Source organism: Mustelus asterias, chromosome 2 (genome assembly GCF_964213995.1).
Source record: "Mustelus asterias chromosome 2, sMusAst1.hap1.1, whole genome shotgun sequence".
Taxonomy (NCBI): Eukaryota; Metazoa; Chordata; class Chondrichthyes; order Carcharhiniformes; family Triakidae; genus Mustelus; species Mustelus asterias.
Genome location: NC_135802.1, coordinates 17,059,237 through 17,079,158, shown reverse-complemented (window position 1 = coordinate 17,079,158; position 19,922 = coordinate 17,059,237). Strand labels below are relative to the sequence as shown.

Sequence of the window (19,922 nt, the reverse complement as noted above, 5' to 3'; positions counted from 1 at the left end):
TGTATTACTTCCAAGCCTGGAGTTCAGCCCCTCCCTCCACGACTGGATCCTGAACTTCCTAACCCACAGACTGCAATCAGTAAGGATAGGCAACAACACCTCCTCCACGATCATCCTCAACACCGATGCCCCACAAGGCTGTGTTTTCAGCCCCCTACTATACTCCTTATACACCTATGACTGTGCGCCCAAATTCCCCTCCAATTCGATTTTCAAGTTTGCTGATGACACCACCGTTGTGGGTCGCACCTCAACAATGACGAGACAGAGTACAGGAATGAGATAGAGAATCTGGTGAACTGGTGCGGCAACAATAATCTCTCCCTCAATGTCAACAAAACGAAGGAGAAAGTCATCGACTTCAGGAAGTGTAGTGGAGGACATGCACCTGTCTACATCAATGGGGATGAAGTAGAAATGATCGAGAGCTTCAGGTTTTTAAGTATCCAGATCACCAACAACCTGTCCTGGTCCCCCCATGCCGACACTATAGTTAAGAAAGCCCACTAATGCCTCTACTTCCTCAGAAGACTAAGGAAATTTGGTATCTCTCACCAACTTTTACAGATGCACCATAGAGAGCATTCTTTCTGGTTGTATCACAGCTTGGTATGGCTCCTGCTCTGTCCAAGACTGCAAGAAGCTACAAAGGCTCGAGAAGATACCCAGTCCATCACTCAAACCAGCCTCCCATCCATTGACTCTGTCTACACTTCCCGCTGCTTCAGCAAAGCAGCCAGCATAATTAAGGATTCCACGCATCCCGAACATATTCTCTTCCACCTTCTTCTGTCAGGAAAAAGATACAAAATTCTGAGGACACGTATCAACCGACTCAAGAACTGCTTCTTCCCTGCTGCTGTCAGACTTTTGAATGGACCTACCTCACATTAAATCGATCTTTCTCTAGACCCTAGCTGTGTCTGTAACACTACATTCCGCACTCTCTCCTTTTCTTCTTTATGAGCGGTATGCTTTGTCTGTGTAGTGCTCAAAAAACAATGCTTTTCACTGTATACCAATACATGTGACAAAAATAAATTAAATCAAATCAAATCAAATTTGCAGATGATACAAATTTGAATGGGAGTGTGAGCTGTGAGGAGGCTGCAGAGACGCTTCAGTGTGATTTTGACAGGCTGAGTATGTGGGCAGATGCATGTATATTGTGGATAAATGTGAGGTTATCCACTTTGGTAGCAATAATAGGAAGACAGATTATGACTTGAATGGGTGTAATTTGAGAGAGGTGGATATTCAACAAGACCTTGTTGTCCTGAGAGTAAGCATGTAAGTACAGCAGGCAGTAATGAAGGCAAATGGTACGTTGACCTTCATAGCGAGAGGATTTGAGTTGAGGGATAGGGATGTTTTGCTGCAATTGTATAGGGCATTGGTGAGGCCATACCTGGAATATTGTGTGCAGTTTTGGCGTCCTTATCTGAGGAAGGATGTCCTTGCTATTGAGGGGAGGTCTGACATATGAGGAGAGACGAAATCGGTTAGGATTGTATTCACTAGAGTTTAGAAAAGTGAGAGAGGATCTCATAGGAACTTATAAAAATCTAACAGGATTAGACAGGGTAGATTCAGAAAGAATGTTCCCGATGGTGGGAGAGTCCAGAACTAGGGGTCATAGTTTGAGGATAAAGGGTAAATCTTTTAGAACTGAGGTGAGGAGAAATGTCTTCACCCAGAGGGTGGTGAATGTGTGGAATTCACAACCACAGAATGTAGTTGAGGCTAAAACATTATCTGATTTCAAGAAGAAAATAGATATAGCTCTTAAGGCTAAAGGGATCACAGGCTATGGGAGGAAGGCGTGATCAGGATATTGAATTTGATGATCAGCCATGATCAAAATGAATGGCAGAGCAGGCTCGAAGGGCCGAATGGCCTACTCCCGCTTTTAGTCTCGATGTTTCTATGTTTCTATCCCCCATTTATTCTTTTCCATTGTTAATTTCCCATTCTCACCCTCTTGAGGACCAGCACTCACTTTACTTAATCTTTCCCTTTTTAAAAACTTTGGAAACTCTTACTATCTATTCTTATCTTTTTAGCTAGTTTTCTCTCATACTCTAATTTCTCTGTCCTTATTAGTCTTTTAATCATTCTTTACTGTTCTTTATATTCAGTCCAATCTGCTGCCCTGTCATTCATCTTTTCCGAAATATACACATTTCTTTCATTTTGACACTATCTTTAACTCCTTTAGTTTCCCATGGATGGTGCGTTCTTCCTGAGACTCTTTCTTTCTCACTGGAATGTATCTATTGTGAATATTCTGAAACATCTCCTTAAATGTCCACCACTACATATCTACTGATCTATCCCTTAACATGATTTCCCAGTTCACTTTCACCAGCTCTATTCTCAGACCCTCATAATTGTCCTTATTTAAGTTTAAAACACTAGTCTTAGACCCATTCTTCTCTCACTCAAACTGAATGTGAAATTCAATCATTTTATAATCACTGCTACCTAGGAGCTTTCATATGAGGTCATTAATTGATCTTACTGCATTGTAACTGGTAATCATTAAGGTGGAGATGCTTCAGGTATGGGCTAGGTACATTCCAAAAAGGGTGAAAGTTAAGGGAGCCAAAAACAGGGCTCCTAGGTTGAGAAGGGAGATAATGATTAAAATGAAACAAAAAGGGAGGATATAGGATGCATGTCAAATGAAGGCTTCAAATGAGAAGCAGATCAAATAAAATGGGTTGAGAGGAAAATAAAAGCAATCAAGCAAGCTGCCTTGTCCTTAATGGTGTTGAGCTTCTTGAGCGTTGTTGGAGCTGCACCCATCTAGGCAAGTGGAGAGTATTCCATCAGACTCCTGACTTGTGCCTTGTAGATGGCAGAAAAACACTGCAGAGCCAGGAGGTGAGTTAATTGTTGCAGGATTCCTAGTCTCTTGAGGTGTATAAGATTGTGAGAGGTATGAACAGGGCGAGTATGAGAATAGAATGACAGTCAACATAAATCTACTACCAGATGTAAATAATGAATGGGTAGTGAGAGGTGAAGTGGGCCCTATATAGGACAAAGAGGGTGATATATGTCTAGTGCCATGTGATGTTAGTGTCCCTTTAAGAAAGGTTATTTTTAAACATGATTTCTACATCTCAGTTTCAGTGGTTTCTTAGCTCACAGCTTCAGTGATGTCATTGTTGTTCCTGACTTGACTGGAATTGTCCTTTTATTGCTTCTTAAGTGGCTTAAGTGGGGTTGTCTGTGTTTACTCCGGGATTAGTTTTACAATTCTGCATTGTTAGGAGAAAGGGTCATGTGTTTTTTGGACAGTTTTTTCCCCCAGTGAGTTTAAGGTTTCAGTTTTGAGAGTTCTGAGGCTGCAGTTTAGTTTTTAGTTTTAGCAGGGTCATCAAGCAAGAAAGAAGCTGAAGTCTCTGTCTCCCTGTTCTGTTTGGAAATTCTGCTGGTTATCTCAAGGCAATGTTTTGCCTCCCAGAAGGAAAGTGCAGGCTTCAAAAAGACTCAACTCCAGTCAAGTGAGATTTTAATCTATGCTGTGCTAAGCCTGTGAAAAGGGTTTTGTCTATGAAAGTTTTGGTTTTGTTGGAACTGCTTTAATATTTAATTAAGGGTTAATACATTATTGTGGTTGTTTTCTTTCTGGTTTCTTTTTGTTTGTAACTGATGAAAGGTGTTGCTAATTTTCTTTCTATACATGTTAACTATATTCTTAAATAAACGTTATTTGATAAAAGCTCCCTAGTGGGTTGTTGAATCATACCTGAAGTAAAATGTATCAAGCTCATCCTAGCCAAATTCAAGTTGCAAAACCTACGGTTCAGGCGGTCTCCATAAAGAATTTTGGAGTTTCTAACTTGACCTATAACAGCCACAGGACAAGGCTAAGATACTTAATGAGTTCCCTATATTGGTGATTACTAAAGATGAGGAATCTGAAAGAATATCAGTTATATTGGAGGCAATAGATAGTATGAAAGTTGAAAGGCAGGAGGTACTGGAAAGGCTAACTGCTCAGGGTAGATAAGTCACCTGATGTATGAGGAGAGATTGACTGAGGTGAGGATTGTTTTTGCTGGAGTTCTGATGAATGAGGGGGGATCTCATAGAGACTTATAAAGTTCTAACAGGACGAGACAGGGTAGATGCAGTGAGGATATTCCCGATGGTGGGGGAGTCCAGAACCAGGGCTCACAGTCTGAGGATTCAGGGTAGACCATTTAGCGCGGAGGTGAGGAGACATTTCTTCACCTAAAGAGTGGTGAGCCTGTGGAATTGATGCCAAAATGTTGAATGCATTCAAGAGGCGGCTGGATATAGCACTTGGGGCGAATGGGATCAAAGGTTATGGGGAAAAAGCAGGATTAGGCTATTGAGTTGGACGATCAGCCATGATTGTGATGAATGACGGAGGAGGCTCAAAGGGCCAAATGGCCTCCTTCAGCTCCTATCTTCTATGTTTCTATGATCTGGATGGCTTGTAACTCAGGTTACTAAAGGAAGTGCGGGTGGAGATAGTGGAAAGGTTTGTCTTAATCCTTGGGTATGGAGAGGTGCCAGAGGATTAGAGAGTGGCAATGTGACATTCTTATTCAAAAAGGCCGCACGGACAGTCCTAGTAACTACAAGCCAATTAGCCTCGCATCAGTGGTGTGGAAGATTTTGGAATCCTCAATTGGGAAAAACCAACAAGCACTTGGTGAAGCTGAGTTAAATAAGGAGAACGAGCACTGGTTTATAAAAGGCAGATCATGCTTGGCCAATCTAGATTCATTCTTTGATGAAATAACAGAGAAAGTTGATGAAGGAAATGTAGTGGATGTTGTCTATATGAATTTTAAGACAGTGTTTGACAAGGTTCGACATAAAATATTGATTAACAAATTTAAGGCTTATGAACCTCGAGGGTCAATGTGCAATTGGATAAAAAAAAGGACAGAGAGCAGCAAGTTCTGAAGATGTTTGCTTTTCAGACTGGAAGATGGTAGACAGTGTTGGCCCCCAAATATTATTTTTCATTTTTGGGATATAGGCATTGCTGGCAAGGCCAGCATTTATTGCCCATCCAAAATTGCCCTTGGAATGTGGTGGTGAGCTGCCTTCTTGAAGGCACCCACAGTGCTGTTAGGGAAGGGGGTTCCAGGATTTTGGCCCAGCAATAGTGAAGGAACGGTGATATATTTCCAAGTCAGAATGGCGAGTGACTTGGGGGGGAACTTCCAAGTGGTAGTGTTTCCAAGCACCTTCTACCCTTGTCCTTCTAGATGGTAGGGGTCATGGTATGGGAGGTGCTGCCCAAGGAGCCTTGCTGAGTTCCTGCAGTGCATCTTGTGGATGGTACACGCTGCTGCCACTCTGCATCGATGATGGAGGGATTGAATGTTTTTGGATGGGGTGCCAATCAAGCGAGCTGCTTTGCCCTTAATGGTGTTGAGCTTCTTGAGTGTTATTGGAGCTGCACCCATCTAGGCAAGTGGAGAGTATTCTATCAGACTCCTGACTTGTGCCTTGTAGATGGCAGAAAAACTCTGCGGAGCCAGGAGGTGAGTTAATTGCTGCAGGATTCCTAGTCTCTTGAGGTGTATAAGATTGTGAGAGGTATGAACAGGGTGAATAGGAAGCAGCTGTTTCTCTTGGATGAGGGATTAATTACCAGGGGGCATAGTTTTAGGGGCAGGAGATTCAGAGGGGATTTGGGAAAACGAATTCACTCAGAGGCTGGTGAGAATCTGGAGGCCGGAAACCTTACTGTGATGACTTCAACAGGGCCCATGAGGTTGGAGTATGAACTCACTGATTGAGGTAATGATTGCCTGCCCAATCAGGGAGCCTCACCTGTACATAAACATGGGAGTGTCAGGTCTTCTGGCAGTCTGGATTCTGACTGTGTACCTGAAACACGCTTGGAGTGGATTAGAATTTGTAAATAAAGGGGAATCTGGTGAAGGGAAACCAGCCACTGAGGAATTATTTCGCTTACAACCTTTAAAAAGTATTTGGCTGAGCACTTGAAATATCATAACATTCAAGGGCATGGGACAGGTGCTGGAAAATGGGATTAACGTGCCTTTAGTCATGGTTATTGTCGGTGCAGACTCGATGGGCCAAAGGGCCTTTCTGCACTGTACGACTCTATAAATAATCATAGGGCTTAGTTTATGGCCTCTAGTTTCAGTGGGAGTGCAAAGTGCCCTGTTTTAGCAAGATAATGCTTATACATTCTCTGCTGCTTCAAATGCGAGTCATCACATTGGCATGTCAACTTTGTACAAGTAGCTTTCATTTTCAGAATCACACAAAAGGGGAACTACTGCTGGAAATCCCCAACTAACTTACTGAGCTCACAGTGAGAGAGAGAGAGAGAGAAACATGCACATAGACACTCAGAGAGAGAGAGAGAGAGACATGCACATAGACAAGGAGACAGAAAGAGAAAGGCGCAAAACATTGGAGATATTCACATCGAGCATGAGAGAGAGAGAGACAGACAGAAACATTTACACAAGAAAGTGAGACAAGGACACAAACACAAAGGGAGAGACACAAATAGAAAGAAACACAAAGGGAGAGACAAATGGCAGAAAGAGACAAACACTCACATAAAGACAGAGGAGAGAGAGTTACACACAGACAGAGACAGAGTCATACACACACAAACACATTCACACAGAGCCAAGCACTGATACAGAGAGCAGACACACACACATATACAGACAGAGACACACATACGGACAGAGACACACAAACACACACATACGGACAGAGACACACACACATATGCGTACAGGCAATGCATATTTGTGGTCCAATCTTTGCTCTTCTTGACATTTACAGAAATATATTTGCCTTATATTGATTTTTATCAATGACTTGGAGGAGGGGGCTGAAGGGTGGATCAGTAAATTTGCTGATGACACCAAGATTGGTGGAGTAGTGGATGAGGTGGAGGGCTGTTGTAGGCTGCAAAGAGACATAGATAGGATGCAAAGCTGGGCTGAAAAATGGCAAATGGAGTTTAACCCTGATAAATGTGAGGTGATTCATTTTGGTAGGACTAATTTAAATGTGGATTACAGGGTCAAAGGTAGGGTTCTGAAGACTGTGGAGGAACAGAGAGATCTTGGGGTCCATATCCACAGATCTCTAAAGGTTGCCACTCAAGTGGATAGAGCTGTGAAGAAGGCATATAGTGTGTTAGCTTTTATTAACAGGGGGTTGGAGTTTAAGAGCCGTGGGGTTATGCTGCAACTGTACAGGACCTTGGTGAGACCGCATTTGGAATATTGCGTGCAGTTCTGGTCACCTCACTATAAGAAGGATGTGGAAGCGCTGGAAAGAGTGCAGAGGAGATTTACCAGGATGCTGCCTGGTTTGGAGTGTCGGTCTTATGAGGAAAGGTTGAGGGAGCTGGGGCTGTTCTCTCTGGAGCGGAGGAGATTGAGGGGAGACTTAATAGAGGTTTATAAAATGATGAAGGGGATAGATCGAGTGAACGTTCAAAGACTATTTCCTCGGGTGGATGGAGCTATTACAAGGGGGCATAACTATAGGGTTCGTGGTGGGAGATATAGGAAGGATATCAGAGGTAGGTTCTTCACGCAGAGAGTGGTTGGGGTGTGGAATGGACTGCCTGCAGTGATAGTGGAGTCAGACACTTTAGGAACATTTAAGCGGTTATTGGATAGGCACATGGAGCACACCAGGATGGTAGGGAGTGGGATAGCTTGATCTTGGTTTCAGATGAAGGTCGGCACAACATCGTGGGCCGAAGGGCCTGTTCTGTGCTGTAATGTTCTATGTTCTATGTTATAGACTTTTCCTAATAATGTGCCAAATATATTCCCAACGCTTTGTTTTCTATCATATTTCAGCCTACCTGGTTCCCCAGAGTTTGTCTCCCTTCTGCCATGGCTTCTTGTTTCCTCTGTTTTAACTCAACAGTTATTTGAAATGGGCAAGTGAAAATGAAAGCAATTTGGAAGGGTTTTAACACACTTCCTTTAGCCCTTTTAAATAAGAACAACTGGTTGAACTTTCATTTTGCAAAGGAAAGCAAAGGTTGAATTGCAGTTTAATGAGTGACAATGTTTCATTACTTTTATCTCCTTTATCTGAACTGTAATTCTGCAGCTTGATCTCTTGGGTATTTGCCCACGTAACTTACCATTAGAATCTATTTGGTAATTGTGGCACCCAGTTTGTCCCTGAACCATGCTCATTCCGTAGTAAAACACTGGAACCTCACCATGAAAATACTGAGGGAGTGCTGCACTGTCATTGCTGTCATCTTTCAGATGATCCATTAACCTTGACTGCTCTCCGAGGGGTTCTGTAAGCCTTTACGGTTTTGAGGTATAAAACTGTCCTAATTAAAATCCCTCAAAGTCAAAGTTTATTTATTAGTCATAGTCTTACATTAACATTGCAATGAAGTTACTGTGAAAATCCCCTAGTTGCCACACTCCGGCACCTGTTCGGGTACACTGAGGGAGAATTTAGCATGGCCAATGCACCCTAACCAGCACGTCTTTCAGACTGTGGGAGGAAACTGGAGCACCCGGAGGAAACCCTCGTAGACACGGGGAGAACATACAGACTCCATGCCGACAGTGATCCAAGCGGGAATCGAACCTGGGTCCCCGGTACTGTGAGGTAGCAGTGCTAACCACTGTGCCAATGTGAACAGAAGAACAAAGAACAAAGAACAATACAGCACAGGAACAGGCCCTTCGGCCCTCCAAGCCCGCGCCGCTCCTTGGTCCAAACTAGACCATTCTTTTGTATCCCTCCATTCCCACTCCATTCATATGGCTGTGTAGATAAGTCTTAAACATTCCCAGTGTGTCCGCCCCCACCACCTTGCCTGGCAGAGCATTCCAGGCCCCCACCACCCTCTGTGTAAAATACGTCCTGCTGATATCCGTGTTAAACCTCCCCTGCTCACCTTGAACCTATGACCCCTCGTGACCGTCACCACCGATCTGGGAAAAAGCTTCCCACCATTCGCCCTATCTACGCCTTTCATAATTTTATACTCCTCTATTAGGTCACCCCTCGTTCTCCGTCTTTCCAGTGAGAACAACCCCAGTTTACCCAATTTCTCCTCATAACTAAGCCCTTCCATACCAGGCAACATCCTGGTAAACCTCCTCTGCACTCACTCTAAAGCCTCCACGTCCTTCTGGTAGTGTGGCGACCAGAACTGGGCGCAGTATTCCAAATGCGGCCGAACCAACGTTCTATACAACTGCAACATCAGACCCCAACTTTTATACTCTATGCCCCGTCCTATAAAGGCAAGCATGCCATATGCCTTATTCACTAACTTCTCCACCTGTGACGTCACCTTCAAGGATCTGTGGACTTGCACACCCAGGTCCCTCTGCTTATCTACACCCTTTATGCTTCTGCCATTTATCGTATAGCTCCCCCCTACGTTAGTTCTACCAAAATGCATCACTTTGCATTTATCTGGATTGAACTCCATCTGCCATTTCTTTGCCCAAATTTCCAGCCTATCTATATCCTTCTGTAGTCTCTGACAATGTTCCTCACTATCTGCAAGTCCAGCCATTTTCGTGTCATCCGCAAACTTACTTCCAGATCGTTTATATAAATCACAAACAGCAGAGGTCCCAATACAGGGCCCTGCGGAACACCACTAGTCACAGGCATCCAGCCGGATAGAAGACCCTTCCACTACCACCTCTGTCTTCTGTGACCAAGCCAGTTCTCCACCCATCTAGCCACCTCCCCCTTTATCCCATGAGATCCAACCTTTTGCACCAACCTACCATGAGGGACTTTGTCAAACGCTTTACTAAAGTCCATATAGACGACATCCACGGCTCTTCCCTCATCAACCATTCTAGTCACTTCTTCAAAAAACTCCACCAGGTTAGTGAGGCATGACCTCCCTCTCACAAAACCATGCTGACTATCGTTAATGAGTTTATTCCTTTCTAAATCCTATCTCTGAGATTCCTCTCCAACCACTTCCCTACCACGGATGTCAAGCTCACCAGCCTATAATTTCCCGGGTTATCCTTCCTATCCTTCTTAAATAACGGGACCACATTAGCTATCCTCCAATCCTCTGGGACCTCACCTGTGTCCAGTGACGAGACAAAGATTTGCATCAGAGGCCCAGCGATTTCATCTCTCGTCTCCCTGAGAAGCCTTGGATAGATTCCATCAGGCCCTGGGGATTTGTCCAGTCTGCCAGAGGCAGACTGTCATGTTGCAGTTTTAGAAAACTTTGGTTAGGCCGCACTTAGAGTATTGTGTTCAATTCTGGTCGCTGCATTACAGGAAGGATGTGGAGAGGGTGCAGAGGAGGTTTAACACGATGCTGCCTGGATTAGAGGGCATGAGCTATAGGAAAAGGTTGGACAAACTAGGGTTGTTTTCTCTGGAGGAGGGCAGGATAAGGAGAGACCTGATTTTTCTTTTTATTCATTCATGGGACATGGACTTCAGTGGCTGGCCAGTATTTATTACCCATCCCTAGCTGCCCGAGGGCAGTTGAGAGTCAACCATATTGCTGTGGCTCTGGAGTCACATGTAGACCTGATAGAAGTCTATAAAATCATGAGAGGCATAGATAGGGCTGACAGTCAGAATCTTTTTTCCCAGAGTTGAAATGTCTAATACTAGGGGGCTTGCACTTAAGGTGAGAGGGGAAAAGTTCAAAGGAGATGTGAAGGGCAAGTTTTTAACCCAGAGAATGGTAGGTGTCCAGAACGCGTTGCCAGGGGTGGTGGGTGCAGGCAGATACAATAAGGGCGTTTAAGGGGCATTTAGATTAAGATTAATTTAGATTTAGATTAACTACCAGAAGGATGTGGAGGCTTTGGAGAGGGTACAGAAAAGATTTACCAAGATGTTGCCTGGTATGGAGGGCATTAGCTATGAGGAGAGGTTGGAGAAACTTGGTTTGTTCTCACTGGAACGACGGAGTTGAAAGGCGACCTGATAGAAGTCTAAAAGATTATGAGGGGCGTGGACAGAGTGGATAATCAGAAGCTTTTTCCCAGGGTGGAAGAGTCAAGTACTAGGGGGCATAGGCTTAAGGTGCGACGGGCAAGGTTTAAAGGAGATGTACGAGACAAGTTTTTTACACAGAGGGTGGTGGGTGCCTGGAACTCGTTGCCAGGGGAGGTGGTGGAAGCAGATACAGTAGTAACTTTTAGGGGGCATTTTGACAAATACATGAATAGGATGGGAATAGAGGGATATTGTCTCCAGAAGGGTAAGGGGCTTTAGTTCAGTCGGGCAGCATGGTCGATGCAGGCTTGGAGGGCCGAAGGGGCCTGTTCCTGTGCTGTAATTTTCTTTGTTCTTTGTTCTAGATAAGCACAAGAAAATGCAAGGAATGGAGGGATATGGACCAAGGCCAGGCAGAAGGGATTGTTTAATTTGGCATCATGTTCGGCACAACATCATAGGCCGAAGGGCCTGTTCCTGTGCTGCACTGTTTCATGTTCTATGCCCTATAAGTATGAAGTCCCTTCAGTATTTCCATTATCTTCTGCAATCAATCTACAGGTCGATCTCCCTAGTTCTTGTTGAATGGGTATCTGAACTTGGGCAGTTCAGTGTTACAACCACAAAATCTTAAAGCCACAAATATCTTAAGCCAATTCATTCACGTGGTCAGTTTGATGATCACATTTTCAGCTACAACTGGGGTTAAGTAATCCCCACACGTTGAGAATGAATAAAGGATAACTTGTTAAAAAATAACTGAGCAACATGTTTAATCCAAGACTCAGGATTAAGGTCTCTGTCACGTTCTACAATAAATATCTCAGACTGACTTTGAGGAACTCCAGTGGCAAGCATAATTTGGTTCCTTCATCTAAATCATTGACATAAATTGGAAATAGTTGAGGTCCCTGTGACACTCCACTCATCACATTTTGTAACCCAAAAATGATCCAGTTATGCCTACTCTATTACCCAGCCAGTCCTCTATCCATGCTAATATGTAACCCCCTACATCATGAACTCTTATTTAGTACAATCACCTTTGATGTGCCACCTTGTCAAATGTCTTCGGAAAATCTAAGTACAGCACATCCACAGGTTCCTCTTTATCCACATTGCTTGTTATGTCCTCAAAGAACTCCAATAAGTTAGTCAAGTATGATTTCCCTTTCACAAAACAAATGTTGACTCTGCCTGATAGCTCTGAGATTTTCTAATTGCCTTGCTATAACCTCCTTTATAATAGATTCTAGCATTTTCCCAATGACAGATGTTCCGATAACTTCCTTGTAGTTTCCTGCTTTCTGTCTCCTTATTTAATAGTCACATTTGCTATTTTGTAATTTGATTTTCCAGACCCTAGGAAATTTTGGAAAATTAAAACCAATGCATCTACTATCTCAGCAGCCACTTCTTTTAAGACTCTGTGATGAAGCCCATCAGGACCTGGATACTTGTCAACTTTTAGTTCTAATAATTTTCTTAGTACCCTGTAATTGTTTTAAGTTCCTCCCTCCCTTTCACCCCCTGTTTTATTTCTGGGATGTTATTTATATCTTCTACAGTGAAAAGAGACAGAAAAAATCTGTTTAATTCTTCTTTTTCTGATTGACAGTCAATGACTAGTAGGGTTCTGCAGGAATTTGTGCTAGGACCCCAACTGTTAACATTGTATATTAATGATCTGGAAGAGGGAACTGGATGTATTACTTCCAAGCCTGGAGTTCAGCCCCTCCCTCCACGACTGGATCCTGAACTTCCTAACCCACAGACTGCAATCAGTAAGGATAGGCAACAACACCTCCTCCACGATCATCCTCAACACCGATGCCCCACAAGGCTGTGTTTTCAGCCCCCTACTATACTCCTTATACACCTATGACTGTGCGCCCAAATTCCCCTCCAATTCGATTTTCAAGTTTGCTGATGACACCACCGTTGTGGGTCGCACCTCAACAATGACGAGACAGAGTACAGGAATGAGATAGAGAATCTGGTGAACTGGTGCGGCAACAATAATCTCTCCCTCAATGTCAACAAAACGAAGGAGAAAGTCATCGACTTCAGGAAGTGTAGTGGAGGACATGCACCTGTCTACATCAATGGGGATGAAGTAGAAATGATCGAGAGCTTCAGGTTTTTAAGTATCCAGATCACCAACAACCTGTCCTGGTCCCCCCATGCCGACACTATAGTTAAGAAAGCCCACTAATGCCTCTACTTCCTCAGAAGACTAAGGAAATTTGGTATCTCTCACCAACTTTTACAGATGCACCATAGAGAGCATTCTTTCTGGTTGTATCACAGCTTGGTATGGCTCCTGCTCTGTCCAAGACTGCAAGAAGCTACAAAGGCTCGAGAAGATACCCAGTCCATCACTCAAACCAGCCTCCCATCCATTGACTCTGTCTACACTTCCCGCTGCGTCAGCAAAGCAGCCAGCATAATTAAGGATTCCACGCATCCCGAACATATTCTCTTCCACCTTCTTCTGTCAGGAAAAAGATACAAAATTCTGAGGACACGTATCAACCGACTCAAGAACTGCTTCTTCCCTGCTGCTGTCAGACTTTTGAATGGACCTACCTCACATTAAATCGATCTTTCTCTAGGCCCTAGCTGTGTCTGTAACACTACATTCCGCACTCTCTCCTTTTCTTCTTTATGAGCGGTATGCTTTGTCTGTGTAGTGCTCAAAAAACAATGCTTTTCACTGTATACCAATACATGTGACAAAAATAAATTAAATCAAATCAAATCAAATTTGCAGATGATACAAATTTGAATGGGAGTGTGAGCTGTGAGGAGGATGCAGAAATGCTTCAGTGTGATTTTGACAGGCTGAGTATGTGGGCAGATGCATGTATATTGTGGATAAATGTGAGGTTATCCACTTTGGTAGCAATAATAGGAAGACAGATTATGACTTGAATGGGTGTAATTTGAGAGAGGTGGATATTCAACAAGACCTTGTTGTCCTGAGAGTAAGCATGTAAGTACAGCAGGCAGTAATGAAGGCAAATGGTACGTTGACCTTCATAGCGAGAGGATTTGAGTTGAGGGATAGGGATGTTTTGCTGCAATTGTATAGGGCATTGGTGAGGCCACACCTGGAATATTGTGTGCAGTTTTGGCGTCCTTATCTGAGGAAGGATGTCCTTGCTATTGAGGGGAGGTCTGACATATGAGGAGAGACGAAATCGGTTAGGATTGTATTCACTAGAGTTTAGAAAAGTGAGAGAGGATCTCATAGGAACTTATAAAAATCTAACAGGATTAGACAGGGTAGATTCAGAAAGAATGTTCCCGATGGTGGGAGAGTCCAGAACTAGGGGTCATAGTTTGAGGATAAAGGGTAAATCCTTTAGAACTGAGGTGAGGAGAAATGTCTTCACCCAGAGGATGGTGAATGTGTGGAATTCACAACCACAGAATGTAGTTGAGGCTAAAACATTATCTGATTTCAAGAAGAAAATAGATATAGCTCTTAAGGCTAAAGGGATCACAGGCTATGGGAGGAAGGCGTGATCAGGATATTGAATTTGATGATCAGCCATGATCAAAATGAATGGCAGAGCAGGCTCGAAGGGCCGAATGGCCTCCTCCTGCTTTTAGTCTCGATGTTTCTATGTTTCTATCCCCCATTTATTATTTTCCATTGTTAATTTCCCATTCTCACCCTCTTGAGGACCAGCACTCACTTTACTTAATCTTTCCCTTTTTAAAAACTTTGGAAACTCTTACTATCTATTCTTATCTTTTTAGCTAGTTTTCTCTCATACTCTAATTTCTCTGTCCTTATTAGTCTTTTAATCATTCTTTACTGTTCTTTATATTCAGTCCAATCTGCTGCCCTGTCATTCATCTTTTCCGAAATATACACATTTCTTTCATTTTGACACTATCTTTAACTCCTTTAGTTTCCCATGGATGGTGCGTTCTTCCTGAGACTCTTTCTTTCTGACTGGAATGTATCTATTGTGAATATTCTGAAACATCTCCTTAAATGTCCACAACTACATATCTACTGATCTATCCCTTAACATGATTTCCCAGTTCACTTTCACCAGCTCTATTCTCAGACCCTCATAATTGTCCTTATTTAAGTTTAAAACACTAGTCTTAGACCCATTCTTCTCTCACTCAAACTGAATGTGAAATTCAATCATTTTATAATCACTGCTACCTAGGAGCTTTCATATGAGGTCATTAATTGATCTTACTGCATTGTAACTGGTAATCTTTAAGGTGGAGATGCTTCAGGTATGGGCTAGGTACATTCCAAAAAGGGTGAAAGTTAAGGGAGCCAAAAACAGGGCTCCTAGGTTGAGAAGGGAGATAATGATTAAAATGAAACAAAAAAGGAGGATATAGGATGCATGTCAAATGAAGGCTTCAAATGAGAAGCAGATCAAATAAAATGGGTTGAGAGGAAAATAAGAGCAATCAAGCAAGCTGCCTTGTCCTTAATGGTGTTGAGCTTCTTGAGCGTTGTTGGAGCTGCACCCATCTAGGCAAGTGGAGAGTATTCCATCAGACTCCTGACTTGTGCCTTGTAGATGGCAGAAAAACACTGCAGAGCCAGGAGGTGAGTTAATTGTTGCAGGATTCCTAGTCTCTTGAGGTGTATAAGATTGTGAGAGGTATGAACAGGGCGAGTATGAGAATAGAATGACAGTCAACATAAATCTACTACCAGATGTAAATAATGAATGGGTAGTGAGAGGTGAAGTGGGCCCTATATAGGACAAAGAGGGTGATATATGTCTAGTGCCATGTGATGTTAGTGTCCCTTTAAGAAAGGTTATTTATAAACATGATTTCTACATCTCAGTTTCAGTGGTTTCTTAGCTCACAGCTTCAGTGATGTCATTGTTGTTGCTGACTTGACTGGAATTGTCCTTTTATTGCTTCTTAAGTGGCTTAAGTGGGGTTGTCTGTGTTTACTCCGGGATCAGTTTTACAATTCTGCATTGTTAGGAGAAAGGGTCATGTGTTTTTTGGACAGTTTTTTCCCCCAGTGAGTTTAAGGTTTCAGTTTCGAGAGTTCTGAGGCTGCAGTTTAGTTTTTAGTTTTAGCAGGGTCATCAAGCAAGAAAGAAGCTGAAGTCCATAAGACATAGGAGCTGAAGTAAGGCCATTCGGCCCATCGAGTCCACTCCACCATTCAATCATGGTTGATTTCAACTCCATTTACCCGCTCTCTCCCCATAGCCCTTAATTCCTCGAGAAATCAAGAATTTATCAATTTCTGTCTTGAAGACGCTCAACGTCTCGGCCTCCACAGCCCTCTGTGGCAATGAATTCCACAGACCCACCACTCTCTGGCTGAAGAAATTTCTCCTCATCTCTGTTCTAAAGTGACTCCCTTTTATTCTAAGGCTGTGCCCCCGCGTCCTAGTCTCCCCTGTTAATGGAAACAACTTCCCTACGTCCATCCTATCTAAGCCGTTCATTATCTTGTAAGTTTCTATCAGATCTCCCCTCAACCTCCTAAACTCCAATGAATATAATCCCACGATCCTCAGACGTTCATCGTATGTCAGGCCTACCATTCCTGGGATCATCCGTGTGAATCTCCGCTGGACCCGCTCCAGTGCCAGTATGTCCTTCCTGAGGTGTGGGGCCCAAAATTGCTCACAGTACTCCAAATGGGGCCTAACCAGTGCTTTATAAAGCCTCAGAAGTACATCCCTGCTTTTGTATTCCAAGCCTCTTGAGATAAATGACAACATTACATTTGCTTTCTTAATTACGGACTCAACCTGCAAGTTTACCTTTAGAGAATCCTGGACTAGGACTCCCAAGTCCCTTTGCACTTTAGCATTATGAATTTTGTCACCGTTTAGAAAATAGTCCATGCCTCTATTCTTTTTTCCAAAGTGTACGACCTCGCACTTGCCCACGTTGAATTTCATCAGCCACTTCTTGGACCACTCTCCTAAACTGTCTAAATCTTTCTGCAGCCTCCCCACCTCCTCAATACTACCTGCCCCTCCACCTATCTTTGTATCATCGGCAAACTTGGCCAGAATGCTCCCAGTCCCGTCTCCGTCTCTGTCTCCCTGTTCTGTTTGGAAATTCTGCTGGTTATCTCAAGGCAATGTTTTGCCTCCCAGAAGGAAAGTGCAGGCTTCAAAAAGACTCAACTCCAGTCAAGTGAGATTTTAATCTATGCTGTGCTAAGCCTGTGAAAAGGGTTTTGTCTATGAAAGTTTTGGTTTTGTTGGAACTGCTTTAATATTTAATTAAGGGTTAATACATTATTGTGGTTGTTTTCTTTCTGGTTTCTTTTTGCTTGTAACTGATAAAAGGTGTTGCTAATTTTCTTTCTATACATGTTAACTATATTCTTAAATAAACTTTGTTTGATAAAAGCTCCCTAGTGGGTTGTTGAATCATACCTGAAGTAAAATGTATCAAGCTCATCCTAGCCAAATTCAAGTTGCAAAACTTACGGTTCGGGCGGTCTCCATAAAGAATTTTGGAGTTTCTAACCTGACCTATAACAGCCACAGGACAAGGCTAAGATACTTAATGAGTTCCCTATATTGGTGATTACTAAAGATGAGGAATCTGAAAGAATATCAGTTATATTGGAGGCAATAGATAGTATGAAAGTTGAAAGGCAGGAGGTACTGGAAAGGCTAACTGCTCAGGGTAGATAAGTCACCTGATGTATGAGGAGAGATTGACTGAGGTGAGGATTGTTTTTGCTGGAGTTCTGATGAATGAGGGGGGATCTCATAGAGACTTATAAAGTTCTAACAGGACTAGACAGGGTAGATGCAGGGAGGATATTCCCGATGGTGGGGGGAGTCCAGAACCAGGGCTCACAGTCTGAGGATTCAGGGTAGACCATTTAGCGCGGAGGTGAGGAGACATTTCTTCACCTAAAGAGTGGTGAGCCTGTGGAATTGATGCCAAAATGTTGAATGCATTCAAGAGGCGGCTGGATATAGCACTTGGGGTGAATGGGATCAAAGGTTATGGGGAAAAAGCAGGATTAGGCTATTGAGTTGGACGATCAGCCATGATTGTGATGAATGACGGAGGAGGCTCAAAGGGCCAAATGGCCTCCTTCAGCTCCTATCTTCTATGTTTCTATGATCTGGATGGCTTGTAACTCAGGTTACTAAAGGAAGTGCGGGTGGAGATAGTGGAAAGGTTTGTCTTAATCCTTGGGTATGGAGAGGTGCCAGAGGATTAGAGAGTGGCAATGTGACATTCTTATTCAAAAAGGCCGCACGGACAGTCCGAGTAACTACAAGCCAATTAGCCTCGCATCAGTGGTGTGGAAGATTTTGGAATCCTCAATTGGGAAAAACCAACAAGCACTTGGTGAAGCTGAGTTAAATAAGGAGAACGAGCACTGGTTTATAAAAGGCAGATCATGCTTGGCCAATCTAGATTCATTCTTTGATGAAATAACAGAGAAAGTTGATGAAGGAAATGTAGTGGATGTTGTCTATATGAATTTTAAGACAGTGTTTGACAAGGTTCGACATAAAATATTGATTTAACAAATTTAAGGCTTATGAACCTTGAGGGTCAATGTGCAATTGGATAAAAAAAAGGACAGAGAGCAGCAAGTTCTGAAGATGTTTGCTTTTCAGACTGGAAGATGGTAGACAGTGTTGGCCCCCAAATATTATTTTTCATTTTTGGGATATAGGCATTGCTGGCAAGGCCAGCATTTATTGCCCATCCAAAATTGCCCTTGGAATGTGGTGGTGAGCTGCCTTCTTGAAGGCACCCACAGTGCTGTTAGGGAAGGGGGTTCCAGGATTTTGACCCAGCAATAGTGAAGGAACGGTGATATATTTCCAAGTCAGAATGGCGAGTGACTTGGGGGGAACTTCCAAGTGGTAGTGTTTCCAAGCACCTTCTACCTTTGTCCTTCTAGATAACAAAGAACAAGAACAAAGAACAATACAGCACAGGAACAGGCCCTTCGGCCCTCCAAGCCCGCGCCGCTCCCCGGTCCAGGATTGAATCCTGAATCCAGGATCCCCGCCCAATTTTCCAGCCTATCTACATACCAATATCCTATCCACCGAGCTGTCCCTCACAGCTACGATGCTTTGTTCATCACAACCTATTAACTCACCCCCACCCCCCCCATTTCAGACCATGTGATGTCCAGGGAGAGGCAAAAACCCAGAGTGAAAACCCCAGGGCCAATATGGGGAAAGAAAATCTGGGAAATTCCTCTCCGACCCCCTGAGGCGATCGAAACGAGTCCAGGAGATCACACTGGCCCTGATCGGAAAATGCTTCCCAACCCTAGTCATTTCCACTTCCACGAACACCATATGAATTCCCTGCCCCCGAGACAGGTTCCCAACTATCCGCAGTCTCGCTCTGTACTGGCACCAGCAAGATGATCATAGAATGAAGCCTTGAAACGAGAAACAAGGAACAATTAGCCCGCGCCGCTCCCTGGTCCAAACTAGACCACTCTTTTGTATCCCTCCATTCCCATTCCGTTCATATAGCTGTCTAGATAAGTCTTAAACGCTCCCAGTGTGTCCGCCTCCACCACCTTGCCCGGCAACACATTCCAGGCCCCCACGACCCTCTGTGTGAAATATGTCCTTCTGATATCTGTGTTAAACCTCCCCCCCTTCACCTTGAACCTATGACCCCTCGTGAACGTCACCACCGACCCGGGGAAAAGCTTCCCACCGTTCACCCTTTCTATGCCTTTCATAATTTTATACACCTCTATTAAGTCTCCCCTCATCCTCCGTCTTTCCAAGGAGAACAACCCCAGTTTCCCCAATCTCTCCTCATAACCAAGCCCCTCCATACCAGGCAACATCCTGGTAAACCTCCTCTGTACTCTCTCCAAAGCCTCCACGTCCTTCTGGTAGTGTGGCGACCAGAACTGGACGCAGTATTCCAAATGCGGCCGAACCAACGTTCTATACATCTGC

General features: G+C 43.5%; 1 protein-coding gene across 2 annotated transcripts in view; it reads right to left on the bottom strand.

Annotated features, from left to right (window-relative positions):
- Window positions 1–7,939, bottom strand: part of LOC144503074 (uncharacterized) — a 111,740-nt gene extending 103,801 nt beyond the window's left edge. For both annotated transcript variants that reach the window (XM_078227577.1, XM_078227584.1), the window contains exon 1: window positions 7,871–7,939. In XM_078227577.1, coding sequence (XP_078083703.1) covers window positions 7,871–7,903 — 33 coding nt within the window. In that variant the 5' untranslated portion in view covers window positions 7,904–7,939. The remainder of the gene's footprint in view (window positions 1–7,870) is intronic.
- Window positions 7,940–19,922: the final 11,983 nt, after the last annotated feature.